Raw genomic sequence first — 14,378 nt, 5'->3', positions numbered from 1 at the left:
GGAGCACAAATACAATGTGAAAAATATTTGGATTTGATTAAATTGGCCCCATAAAGGTGTAGAATAGATAAAAACAGCAAAAAAAAGTTGCACTTATTCCCATAATAGTTTGACAAAACCTCGCCAAAACAATGGTGTTTCAATAGACAAGCATGGAGACAATGTAGGTAAAGTTTTGGTTTACTGTGTTTCCTTGCCTTTTAAGACAATGCCACGTCATAGAGATGATATTTGGAATGTAATAGCTTGGCTAGGATCAGAAGCTAGCCTGCAGCTCGATATCTTTGTATCTGGGATTGCTATTACAGCACAGTGTGTAAATGATAAGAAAGTGTTGCACTTTACACAGCACAATAATAAGGTTATCGTAAATAATTTTGGACTCCATCCTTATGCAACATGGTATTTGGATATAATTCCTGTATCATGTCACTGATTACTTATCTACTTATATATTTCTAGTGCCAGCAAAGTTTTAGCTTTATGGAATGTAACCCGAGAGAGAGATCAAGTCAGCATTGCTGCAAATAAAAATGACAGAATAGCAGTAGAACTTGAGGTGAGAGTTTTTGCATCAACTCAGGTAAATTAATTCAGCATATATTTATTATCAAATGCAGTGGTTCACAGGAAAATGTTCCCTGTGGCTGCTGCCAAACTTTGTTGGCTGCATAGTGAATATCTAGGGGCTGCTTGCATGGCCATAGTTGTGATCAGTATTGTACATATGATCAACCATTTTACAGAGCAGAATTAACCACAGTGTACACTCTGCAGGTCAACTACCGCACTACACATATCAGTATAACTAGACAGATATCTCTGCCGCCTGCTCCTAGTTTCGTCTCTAGTCTGCTCCTGGATTTCCACCATAAAAATCTTATTATCCAACACTATACCTAGTTAAATTTTAATAGGATAGTTGCTTTAGGTTAAACAGATTAATTCCCAGAGTAATATGTAGCTACAGTAATAGATAGCTAATGTGTATATTCTTATAATACCCATATATATTTATTTATTTATTTTTTATCATGGCAGCTCTGTAAAGGTTAACACAAGACTAGTATCTTCAATAATCTTGGTCTAACCCATACTGTAACACTGACCAGCACCTAGAAAGGAGAAAGATTGGCAACACACAGTTTATACTTAATTGGCAGAATCAGCTTCTCTACTCCTCACATCAGAAAGTCCTGGTGCAGGTACCGTTAATGGCCACTGTCTATTCTTATAACGTAGAATGGATCCCAATAGCTTCCCATCTCAAAATTGCGTTGGTTTGGTCTCCCCCACTTCGCATTTTTGGTACATTATCCGCAACCTGATATTTTAATTGCTGTACCCCATGGCATCAGTATCCTTTATATATATAATGTCTCCTTCCTTGACACAAAGGTATCGATGTGTGGTAGGGCTTTATCAACAGATCTACGTATATGTTAAGCCCACCAACAGGAACACTTTACTGCACTTCGATTCCTTCCACCCAATGGAGGTTAAAAAAATTGCCAAAATCACAATTCAGCAGAGTGAAACACATTGTAAGTGATGAACAACTGCTAGGTGGTAGGTTAGACAAAATGCAGGAAAAGTTTAGAGAGAGAGGGTACCCCGATAAACTTTTACAAATACAACAGGAGGAGATAGAGAAGGTAAATAGGGAATATGGTCCACATGTTGTGTTTGTTGGTCTTTTACCATATTTGTTCTTTGTCTCCAGTTTTAATGTCTTGAGCCACCAGGTGGCCAACATATCAGAAGACACTGGGGAGTTTTGAGAGATGCCATCCCTGTGGTTACTTGGTTTGAGACACCACCAGTGATGTCATATAAGAGGAAAAAAAGGATTGGTTCAATGTTGACAAAATCGGATTTAGGAACGGTAAAGGGCAACGAGAATGTTTTGTGTCAAACATGGCACATTTCCATGTTTGGGATGCAGCTGTTGTTCAAACTGCCAGAAAAGGGATGTTGTAAGAACACACGCATGCGTTCCGTTCGGCGCAGGCGCGGTAATGCGCGCCGGCGCGTGGCGCGGACGCCGGCGACGGTCGCGGACGCGGTGGCGACGGCGACGGTCGCGGGCGCAGGAACGTAGGCGGAAACGCCTGTGACGGACGCGCTGGCGTCAGTTCCGCGACGTCAGCGTGAGGACGCTAGTTTGGCGCCAAAAGATATGCATTTAAACCAGATCCAGACTGACATGCATTGCCTGGTTATTAGGTTTATTACTGAAACCCTAGCATCTCTTACTTCTTGAATTGCCTGTTGTGACCCTGCCTGAACTGGACTACGATTTCTGCTGCCTGCCTCGACTCTTCTGCCTGTCTTATCGTTACGAACCTCGCTGCCTGCCCTGACCTCGGACTTCTTGACTACGGCCTTGTCTCATCCTCTGTACCGCGTTTGATAGTCTCATTGGCTACTCTCCACAACCCTGCTCCCTGTTCCACTCCAGGTGGGTAGTGGTTGTGTGAGGCGCTTGTGAGTTCAAGATCTTCAGCTCCAGCTCCTTCTCCGCCTGGATCACACCGGTAAGCCTGACAGTATAACCAGGCCGAAGAATGGATCCAGCTGAAGGGGCCTCTCCGTTTGCTGTCCTAACCCAGCAGCTGTCCTCTCTGACGCAAGCGGTCCGGGAGCTGCAAAGCGGATATGCTCAGCTACAGGAGCATATCAGATCTCATCCGCCAGCGGCTCTCCCTTCCACTTCTGCTGCCACTCCTCATGCGCCAACAGAGGTTCAAGTTATCACGTCGGAGATCTCTGAACCCAAGGTGGCTTTTCCAGAGAAGTTTGCCGGAGACCGGAAGCTATTTCGGAATTTCAGGAGTAACTGCAAGCTGCTGTTCTCCTTAAAGCCTCACACTTATCCTACTGAGCAAACCCGGGTTGGGGTTATTATCTCTTTTCTCACGGGAGAACCACAGACCTGGGCCTTTCGTCTCATGGACCGCCACAGTCCAGTCTTGGCTTCGGTGGATTCCTTTTTTGACGCAATGGCGGTCATTTTCGATGATCCCCACAGAGTCGCTACTGCTGAGGCTGCCTTACGTGCCCTGAAGCAAGGGGTCCGTCCTGCTAAGGATTATACGTTGGAGTTCCGGCAGTGGGCAGATGACACAGAATGGAACCCTGCCGCACTAAAGAACCAATACCACTTCGGACTTTCTTCTGAGTTGAAGAACGAATTGGCCCGTACTGGCATTCCGGACAGTTTGGAAGACCTCATCCTCCTCGCTATCCAACTTGATCAGAGACTCCGAGAGCGTAGAAAGGAAGAAAAGGCGGAAAAAGCGGGTCTTTCATCTCAGACCTGGATGTTACCATCTGCTCCTCCTCCGGTTCGGATGCCGTCCACCTTTTCTCCAGCCATGCCTCCGCCTGTCTTCAGTACAGCCCCAGAGCCTATGCAGATCGGTGCTATTAAATCTGCTTTATCTCCGGAGGAACGCATCAGACGCCGCAGACTGAATCTCTGTCTTTACTGTGGTCAAGCAGGCCATCTGCTTCGGGGGTTGCCCGGTCCGCCCAGCGGGTAAGAAGTTGCTTGAAAAAGACTTTACCCCCTGCCATGTTCCTGTGCCTCTCCTGACAGTCTCTTTGTCTTTACAGTGGGGAGACCAATGGGTAGAACTCCAAGCAATCCTTGACTCTGGGGCCAGCGGATGCTTTCTGGACAATAGAGTAGCACTACGGTTCCAGATTCCGCTCCAAGCCAAGAAGAATCCTGTAGCTCTCCGGGTGGCTGACGGGTCTCTGATTACCTCAGGCCCTGTGGTGCAAGAGACCGTCCTTCTTTTTGTTTTGTTGAATAAAGGGCACGCTGAAATGATGAACTTTGATGTAGTGTCTTCTCCTTTGTTCCCCGTTATTCTGGGATTACCTTGGTTACAGAAGCACAACCCATCCATCAATTGGGCTACCGGTGAAGTAAAATTTCTTTCAAATTTCTGCTCTTCTCGTTGTATTTCTTCTTCAAAAAAGGTCTGTTTTTTATCCCCTACTTCGGAAATTCATGAACTTCTTCCTCAAGCTTATTGGGAGTTTTGGACGTTTTCAATAAGAAAGGGGCTGACAAGTTACCCCCTCATCGCATTTATGATTGCCCTATTAATCTTCTTCCTGGGGCCCAGATTCCGTTTGGTCGAGTTTACCCTTTATCCGAGTCAGAACTTGTGGAACTTCGTCTTATTTAGATGAAAATTTGGCTAAAGGGTTTATTAGACAATCTTCTTCTCCAGCAGGAGCTGGGATTTTCTTTGTCGAGAAGAAAGACCATTCATTAAGGCCGTGTATAGACTACCGGGATTTGAACAAGATCACAGTTAAGAATCGTTACCCACTTCCTCTCATTCCTGAATTATTTCAACGATTGGCGGAGGCTAAGATCTTTTCTAAATTGGATCTCCGGGGCGCTTACAATTTGGTCCGAATAAGAGAAGGCGATGAGTGGAAGACAGCCTTTCGTACTCGTTACGGGCATTTTGAATACCTGGTCATGCCCTTTGGTCTCTGCAACGCTCCTGCAACTTTTCAACATTTTGTTAATGACGTCTTCAGGGACTTCCTCGATATATTTGTCATCATTTATTTAGATTATATTCTTGTTTTTTCTAATTCTTTGGAAGAACACAGAGTTCATGTGAAGAAGGTTCTGGCCCGTCTACGCACTCATCAGTTATATGCCAAAGTTGAGAAATGTGTGTTTGAACAATCATCTGTAGATTTTTTGGGGTTCTGTATTTCTCCTCAGGGCATTCAGATGGACTCGAGGAAGATTTCTGCAATTCTTAATTGGCCGATTCCATCTTCTAAGAAGGCCGTTCAACGTTTTATCGGCTTTGCAAATTTCTATAGAAAATTTATAAAAAAATTTCTCAAGTCATTCTTCCAATCACTGAACTGACGTGCAATAATCAAAAGTTTGTTTGGTCTACTCAGGCTCAGGAGGCTTTTGAGAAATTGAAAACACTCTTCACTTCAGGTCCAATTCTTCACCATCCTGACGTTTCCCTTCCTTTCATTTTGGAGGTAGATGCTTCGGAACTTGCGGTGGGTGCTGTGTTGTCTCAGAGAACTGGGTTTCAAGAGGATCTTCATCCTGTTGCCTTCTTTTCTCGTAAGTTGGCCAAGAGTGAGTGTAATTACGATGTGGCTGACCGTGAATTACTCGCTATCAAGCTGGCACTTGAAGAATGGAGGTACCTCCTCGAAGGGTCTAAACATCCGATTCTCATTTTTACTGATCACAGGAATCTGGAATATTTACGTTCAGCTAAACGACTTAGACCCAGACAAGCAAGATGGGCGTTATTTTTTATGAGATTCAATTTTCATCTTACTTACCGACCCGGATCAAAAAATGTCAAAGCAGATGCTTTATCTCGAATGTTTTCTTCTGAAACGAGGTTTCCTTGGCCCCTGAGACAATTCTAAATTCTAATAACTTTCTTCTGCTTCAACCAACCCTGGTGGATAGAATTAAGGACGCTTCTTTAAACATTTCTGAACCATCGTTACTGCCTAAGGAAGGTCTTCTTTTCCATCAAGGCAAAATTTTTGTCCCAGAATCAATGCGTCTGGAGGTTCTTAAGAATAGTCATGATTCTAAATTGGCAGGTCATCCAGGTATAAAGAAAACTATTGTCTTGGCTAAGAGAGTATTCTGGTGGCCTGGGATGGCTAAGGACTGTTTTAAATTTGTTGCTTCATGTGAAATATGTTCCAGATCTAAGGACTCTCACTCTAGGCCTATTGGTCTTCTTCAACCTCTGCCAGTGCCTTCCCGTCCATGGGGATCAGTTTCTATGGACTTCATTTCCGATTTACCATTGTCCTCTGATTGTTCCACCATTGTTGTTTTTGTTGATCGGTTAACCAAGATGGCACATTTTAAATCTCTACCAAAACTTCCCTCCGCCTCCGAGACTGCCGATACCTTCATTAAAGAAGTGGTAAGACTCCATGGCCTTCCAGATGAAGTAGTGTCGGATCGGGGACCACAATTTACATCACAGTTCTGGAAATCATTATGCAAAGCACTCAAGATTTCGGTGTCTCTTTCTTCTGCGTTCCATCCTCAGTCCAATGGCCAGACCGAGCGAACTAATCAAACTCTCGAGCAATACCTGAGATGTTATTCTTCTTACCTCCAAGACGATTGGGTCAATCTTCTTCCTTTGGCAGAGTTTGCTTATAATAATTCCCATCACTCATCAATTAATCAGTCCCCTTTTTTCGCAAATTATGGTCTTCATCCAGTAACTTTTCCCTCTGCCATTGTTTCTGATATTTTAGTTCCTGCTGTCAAGGACAGATTAACTTTTCTATCGAATAATTTCCAAAGGCTCCAAGAAAACATGAGGAAGGCGCAACAAAATTTCAAGACTTACGCTGATCGGAGGCGGAGAGGCGACCCAGAGTTCAAGGTGGGTGACCGTGTGTGGTTATCAACTGTTAACCTTAAGCTGTCTTGTCCCAGTAGGAAGTTGGGTCAACGTTTCCTGGGTCCTTTTTCTATCATCCGCCAAGTCAATCCTGTGGCCTTCCAGCTTAAACTTCCAGCGTCCTGGAAAATACATCCTCTATTTCATGCTGCTCTTTTAAAACCGGTCTCGATGTTCCGATTTCCTGGGCGTTCGGCTCCCCCACCGCTTCCTGTGGTGGTTGACGGTCAAGAGGAATTCGAGGTAGAAGAGATCCTGGATTCCAGATTAAGAGGCAAACGGCTCCAGTACCTGGTGAGGTGGAAGGGTTATGGTCCGGAAGAGAATTCTTGGGAACCGGCATCCAACATCCACGCTCCTGAGTTGTTGGACAGATTTCATGGAACCTATCCTGGTAAGCCTGCTGGTTGTCGCGTCCTGAGGCCGCTCCTTGATGGGGGGCAATGTAAGAACACACGCATGCGTTCCGTTCGGCGCAGGCGCGGTAATGCGCGCCGGCGCGTGACGCGGACGCCGGCGACGGCGACGGTCGCGGACGCGGTGGCGACGGTCGCGGGCGCAGGAACGTAGGCGGAAACGCCTGTGACGGACGCGCTGGCGTCAGTTCCGCGACGTCAGCGTGAGGACGCTAGTTTGGCGCCAAAAGATATGCATTTAAACCAGATCCAGACTGACATGCATTGCCTGGTTATTAGGTTTATTACTGAAACCCTAGCATCTCTTACTTCTTGAATTGCCTGTTGTGACCCTGCCTGAACCTGGACTACGATTTCTGCTGCCTGCCTCGACTCTTCTGCCTGTCTTATCGTTACGAACCTCGCTGCCTGCCCTGACCTCGGACTTCTTGACTACGGCCTTGTCTCATCCTCTGTACCGCGTTTGATAGTCTCATTGGCTACTCTCCACAACCCTGCTCCCTGTTCCACTCCAGGTGGGTAGTGGTTGTGTGAGGCGCTTGTGAGTTCAAGATCTTCAGCTCCAGCTCCTTCTCCGCCTGGATCACACCGGTAAGCCTGACAGATGTAGTATAACATCTGCAGAAGGGCACCCATATAAAAATGCAGGCGTATTATACCTGTGCAGCATCTTTTGCCATTTATGTTATAAAATGCCTGTGTGGATTACTTTATGTAGGCAAGACAAGTTGCCCAGTTAGAGAGTGAAAAAGAGAACACAAGTCAGTCATAAGGTAAAGGAAAGTTTAGGAGGAAGTTGCTTTCCACTTTGTGGAAATGTGCCATGGGGTACAGCAGTTAAAATATCAAGTAGTGGATAATGTACCAAAAATGTGACGTGGGGGAGACCGGACAAAAGCATTTATGAGAAGGGAAGCTATGTGGATCAGGAGATAAGAAACTCTCACTCCCCAGGGATTAAATAGGGAATATGATCTGCAAGCTATTTTCCAGGTTTAATCGATTTTTGTGTTTTTCCGATATCTTATGATTGTGGCTAACATTTGGTTGTGTAACCAGTTAAGAGTTAAACCTTGTGACATTGTAACAACCTGTTTTGAAACTAACAAGTTTGTAACGATAATGCCAGTGGATGGCACAATGAGGCAAATTCACTAAACGGCGAAGCGCCCAACACTAGTGTTAATTCGCCAGCGTAGCGCATTTTCGTTAATTTGTCGATTCACTAACGAACACTGGCGTAAATTCGCTAGTGTTACTTCGCACCCTTACGCCTGGCAAATTTGCGTAACGGACGTAAATACGCAAATTCACATGCGGATTTTTCTGAACGCTACCTTTTACGCCAGACTTCGCCACCTCAGACCAGGCGAAGTGCAATAGAGTAGATAGGGATTGCTTCAAAAAAAGTTAAACATTTTTTTAAGTCCCAAAAAACGCTGGCGTTTTTTCATTTTTTATGGGTGATAGGCTGAAAAAGATCGAATATTTTTGGGGGGCAACCCTCCTTTCCCCCTACATTTCCTAACTCATGGCAACTTAACTATTTTTTTATTTTTTTATTTGCTGTTTTGAAGGTTTCCCAGGCTTGTGTAGTGCTGCTACATATACCTCCAATGTAACTTCAATTTGGCGCCGTATGCAAATCAAGCATCGCTAGCGTAACTTCGCTTTGCTTGGCAAATTAACACTAGCGCAACTTCGCAACCTTATGCTTCCCCTGAGCGCAACTTCGGATTTAAGTGAATTTGCATAGCGTGACAAAAATACGCCTGGCGAAGTGCGGTGAATCGGACACTGGCGCAACTACGAAGCTTAGTGAATTTGCCACAATATGTTTGTCTATAATTTTAAGGATTTGATTGTCTAGTGTTTGATAAGCTTGATAAAAGGCTGTTTGTAGCCTGAAACTTTGCTTATCTAGGTGGTGCCATGTTGCCCTTACCTTTAACTCAGGAGCTTTAGTTAGATAGTTATGCTTTAGGCTAGAACCCAGGTACAATTTGTGAAAGAAATAAACAACACAGAGCCTTTTTTCTAAGAAGACAGTTGTAACGTTGGTGAATGGAGCTTCCTCAACAATGTAGGGCAATGTATATGTTATTGCAGAGCTAAAAATGCAATAAAAAACAGCAATGTAATTATAGCATCACATTTACTCCAATGCATTTGCCACTTTTTACCCACTGTTTCACAAATTTCTTGGTGCAGCAAAAAGGCCCAGTTTCGTTCATCACAAGACACAATGTTACTGTGGGCAATGTAACTATAGGGCAAACTCCACAGGGACAATAATCAGATGAGAAGTTAATACACCCAGCAGTGTGCAGGAAGCAAGGCAGTCAGTATACATTCATATTATATATACAGTATAGAACAATTACATTTTTTTAGCAAAAGTAAATCTGGAAACTGCAATGAGTGGACTGGGTTGCCATTTTGCAAAAATTACATTAAACTTTAGATTCTCATACTATAATTTGCAAAGTAAACCAGAAGAAACCTACTACCAGACTCATTTGAGTTCATTCACATAAAAGATAATGAAAGATAGTTAATGGAATAAATGTACAACACACTTCAGAATGTTAGTGTGAGTTAATTGATCCCAAGTGGGATTAAGTAATAAAAATAACCCATAAATACAGGGGAAATGCTACATTACGGAGATACATGAGCATATCTTGCTAGGGTAACTGAAAGCAGTAGGTATATTTTATGTGGCCAACTTTTTTGTCATGCTATATAGTCGTTTCATTTTTGAATTCTAAAGAAGCCTATTTTAGCTACTACTGTACATTAAAATGAGTTAATATTCTCTGATTTTATCATGCTGCCAACAGAGTTGTGTTACTTTAATTAAAGGTACTTAAGAAATATGTGTATTTGAAGATATTGTGGCATGCCTCTTACAGCCATTCAATTCAGCATCTGCTGTTGCTTACTAACGCAGATGTTGCAAATAAACTGCTCCGTTATCTTGCTGCTGTGAGCTCGGGGACATCTGCTGCTATTACAGTCTAAAAACCAGATTCCCTGTTAAATTATATTCTTTCATTGTTAATTTCATTGTCATTGTTAATTATACAGTGTGTCAGGTTTTATTCAGCCTACTGCAATGAAATGTGCTATATCTACTCTATGCTATATGTATTTTATGATTATATTTACCTAGAGAGTGGTATACAGGCATATAGAGAGGGAAGAAAGGAAGACAAAAATGGCAACTATGAATGCTTTTGTACCAGTTGTATTGTCTCAATTGTTCAAAGTACATACATTTTGCTTATGCCATACTAGTAAAACTAAATTGGGGTGCTCTGGTGCTATACAGCAGTGTTCGCCAACCAGTGGCTCATGAGCAACATGTTACTCACCAACCCCTAGACTGTTCCTACCAGTAGCCTCAAAGCAAGTGCTTATTTTTAAATTCTAGGCAAGTTTTGGTTGCATAAAAACTAGATGTACTGCCAGACAGAGACTCCTGTGGGCTGCCATTCCACATACGGACTACCAAATTGCCAATTACAGCACTTATTTTGCATTGCCTGGAAACATTGTTCCTGCTTGCATTGCTATCTGACTTTTTATATTTGAATTTGGCTCATGGGTAAAAAAGTTTGTGGACCCCCGCTATATAAAGTAGTTTATCCATATGATTTTTCAAAGTTATTTTTATACTGCATCACAATTTATTGTGATATTTGAAATATTTGTCTTTGTATTCTGCCCTGCTACTACTAAGCATTAAACTCTAGCTGTATGCTAGGGCAAGGGCAACCCAAAAGACCACAGATGTTCCTTTAAAACATAAGTGGAGTTATAAAAATCACTTGCCTTCCTGTACCTTCTCCGTCCCTTGTATAATGCTAACTGTCAGCCATTAGAAACTATTTTTAATTTTGATTTTAAATCAAAGTTAAGATAAGTACAGATATACGTCCTGCTTTTTTTTATATGTACCGTTAGCTGTTGTCTACAGTATCTCATTAAATATCATGTAACTTTGTGTTTAGATACCACTCAACAAAGTAGTGATGGATATACGTCTTTATGTCAAAGCTGTCGGCTTCTTCCTTTTGGCAGTGATTGGAATTCCGGGCAACATGTATATTTTGTTCAAGTTTGCCATTATCAAAGTGACAGAAAAGAAGCTCTTGGCAACTAACTCTATCCTGATGGTTCTGGCATTCATGAATCTGCTTATTGTTTTTTCCCGCATTATCCTCCAATTTCTCAATGCCATCGGAGTAGAAAATTTTATGGATGACTCAAAGTGCAAATTCTTTGTCTACACCTATAGAGTGAGCAGAGCAATGTCCATTTGCACCACCAGTTTGCTCAGCTGTTATCAGTGTATCATCATTGCTCCGCAAACTAAAATCTGGGTATATCTGAAGCAAAAGGCGACACAGAACGTATTGCTAGTAACTGCAGCCATTCTGCTGCTCAACCTCATACTCTACCCCACTAGCATTATATATGCTATAGTGAAAAAAAATTCTACAACCTCACCACATACACTGCGTTTAGTTTACTGCGACATGGACTATCTGACATATGAGACTTACATAATTAATGGGGCGATTTTTGCCTCTAGGGATTTCCTGTTTGTTGGGCTTATGACTGTAGCAAGCATTTATATTGTTTATGTTTTGCTTTGCCATGAGAAATCTATCAAAGGCAAAAGGAGCACAGACCGAGCTCCTGGAAAATCAGTGGAATACAAAGCTTCAAGAGCTGTTATTATGTTAGTTATGCTCTATGTTATATTGTTTGGATTTGACAACTCCATGTGGATCTATACATTGACTCTCTCCAATGTGACTCCTGATATGAATGATGCCAGGATTGTGCTGGCCTGCTCCTACTCTGCTCTGAGCCCTATTGTAATAATTGCCACCAACCCCAAATTACAGCAACTGTTTACATTTTTAAAGAGGAGAAAGTTTTTCTGGCATAGAAATGCTCAAGAAAAAGATATTCATGTAAACTGCATTGATAAATAAGTGCTTTTTGAATTAAGGCTGTACAAACACTTGATGATTCTAAACACTGTACTTTACAGAATATACTGGATATATGTTCTGTGTTTTTTAGAGCACACTGTTCTGTACATGAACTTAGAAAATGTTACTTCATACACAAACCAATATGATACATAGGGAGACATACTGGTCACAAAGGGCTCTGAAATTATAAAGGTGAGAAACCAGCATAGTATCATGTGGCACATCTGCATATGCTAACATAATTGTCGTACTTGCATATGAATTTGTTTTAAAGTCACCTGTCAGATTTATTAAAAATAAATCACCATAATGATGTTGAGATATCAGACACAGAAGCCAATAACAATAAACAAAAATAATGACCTATAGCAATATAAATTGAATTATCAGGAAAAGAATAATTATTACCCATGTGATTTCACATTGCAAAGCAGTTAGGGTGGCTGATTTGTAAAAACAGACCTTGGAAGCTCTGACAATATTGAACAATACTTATTGAATCAACGTACTATTGCTCATGTATGAAAAATAGTTTTATGTGAAGATTAGGGATGTAGCGAACGTCGGAAAAAAAGTTCGCGAACATATTCGCGAACTTGCGCAAAAATGCGAGCGGTTCGCGAACGGTTCGCGAACCCCATAGACTTCAATGGGAAGGCGAACTTTAACATCTAGAAAAGACATTTCTGGCCAGAAAAATGATTTTAAAGTTGTTTAAAGGGTGCAACGACCTGGACAGTGGCATGCCAGAGGGGGATCAAGGGCAAAAATGTATCTGAAAAATCTGCCTGTGTGTGCTTGGAAGAGATAGTGTAGGGGCCGGGGGAGAGCTGTTAGTGATTTCAGGGACAGATGATAGTAAGTTTGCTGGCTAGTAATCTGCTTGATACTGCTCTGTATTGGAGGGACAGAAGTCTGCAGGGATTTGAGGGACATTTTAGCTTAGGTAGCTTTGCTGGCTAGTAATCTACTGTTCTCTTTAAACAACTGCCATACGTTGACCTTGTAGGCATTGTTTGCCCAGTTTTTTTGGACGCAGCCACTGAAGCACAGTTGCCAGAAAAAATATGCCATATAAATGCTGAAAATAGTCATTTTTCGCCATACGTTGACCTTGTAGACATTGTTTGCCCAGTTTTTTTGGACGCAGCCACTGAAGCACAGTTGCCAGAAAAAATATGCCATATAAATGCTGAAAATAGTAATTTTTCGCCATACGTTGACCTTGTAGACATTGTTTGCCCAGTTTTTTTGGTTGCAGCCACTGAAGCACAGTTGCCAGAAAAAATATGCCACATAAATGCTGAAAATAGTCATTTTTTGCCATATACGTTGAGTCAACGTATGGCAAAAAATGACTATTTTCAGCATTTATATGGCATATTTTTTCTGGCCTCTGTGCTTCAGTGGCTGTGGCCAAAAAAACTGGGCAAATAATGCCTACAAGGCCAACGTATACACTACTACAGCGGTGGATACGGATTACGTAAAATATATTATGGCTGCTTGAAAAAAGTGACTCCGGTGTTTTTTCTGGAGACGGTAATATTATGGATATTTAGACAGAATGTGAACAAGGTCACACAGCTCGATGGCGGGTTGAAGAAAACAGTGTGCAAATAATGCCTACAGGGCAAATAATGCCTAAAAGGTCAACTTATACACTACTACAGCGGTAGTAAAATAAAAAAAAGTAAAATAAAAAAAAATGAATATTAAAAAAAAAAATTAAAGTTGGTGCTGCTGAACTACTAGGAGCAGCAGATTAGCACACCAGTCCCACTCCCCAACACTGCTAGACTAATAGCACTGGGCTCTTATAGTAGTAGTAGTAGTAGTAGTAGTAAAACAACAAAAAAATAAATAAAAGCAGTCCTTACAAGGACTACTGTTATTGCAGCAGTCAGCAGATGAGATCAGAAGCAGGACAGCTGCCCACTGCAGCTACATACAGAGCACTGCAGTAGAAGGTAGATTACTAGCCAGCAAAGCTACCTAAGCTTAAATGTCCCTCAAACCCCTGCAGACTTCTGTCCCTCCAATAACAGAGCAGTATCAAAACGATTACTAGCCAGCAAACTTTCAACTGTCCCTGAAATCACTAACAGGCAGCAGCTCTCTCCCTACACTATCTCTTCAGCACACACAGGCAGAGTGAAAAAACGCTGCAGGGCTTCGGTTTTTATAGGGAAGGGGAGTGGTCCAGGGGAGAGCTTCCTGATTGGCTGCCATGTACCTGCTGGTCTGGGGTGAGAGGGCAAAAAAAAGCACCAACAATGGCGAACCCAAAATGGCGAACGTCGCGCGACGTTCGCGAACTTCCGGCGAGCGCGAACACCCGATGTTCGCGCGAACAAGTTCGCCGGCGAACAGTTCGCGACATCTCTAGTGAAGATCTCTTACGTGAAAATACACATATACAAATTCATAACATAAACAAAACTCCCAAAAGCCTATTATCAGTGCTAGTATTTATCACAAGTTAATTCATCTGAGCT

At 42.3% G+C, this 14,378-nt stretch overlaps 1 protein-coding gene across 1 annotated transcript; it reads left to right on the top strand.

Annotated features, from left to right (window-relative positions):
- The first annotated feature begins 10,791 nt into the window (after positions 1-10,791).
- LOC108708893 (olfactory receptor class A-like protein 1) lies at positions 10,792-12,037 on the top strand. Its single transcript, XM_041583257.1, has one exon. The coding sequence runs from the start codon at positions 10,906-10,908 to the stop codon at positions 11,875-11,877; it is 972 nt and encodes a 323-aa protein (XP_041439191.1). The 5' UTR covers positions 10,792-10,905; the 3' UTR covers positions 11,878-12,037.
- Positions 12,038-14,378: the final 2,341 nt, after the last annotated feature.

Source organism: Xenopus laevis, chromosome 2S (genome assembly GCF_017654675.1).
Source record: "Xenopus laevis strain J_2021 chromosome 2S, Xenopus_laevis_v10.1, whole genome shotgun sequence".
NCBI lineage: Eukaryota > Metazoa > Chordata > Amphibia > Anura > Pipidae > Xenopus > Xenopus laevis.
Note: the sequence above shows the minus strand (reverse complement) of the source record. Positions and strands in the feature narration are given on the sequence as shown.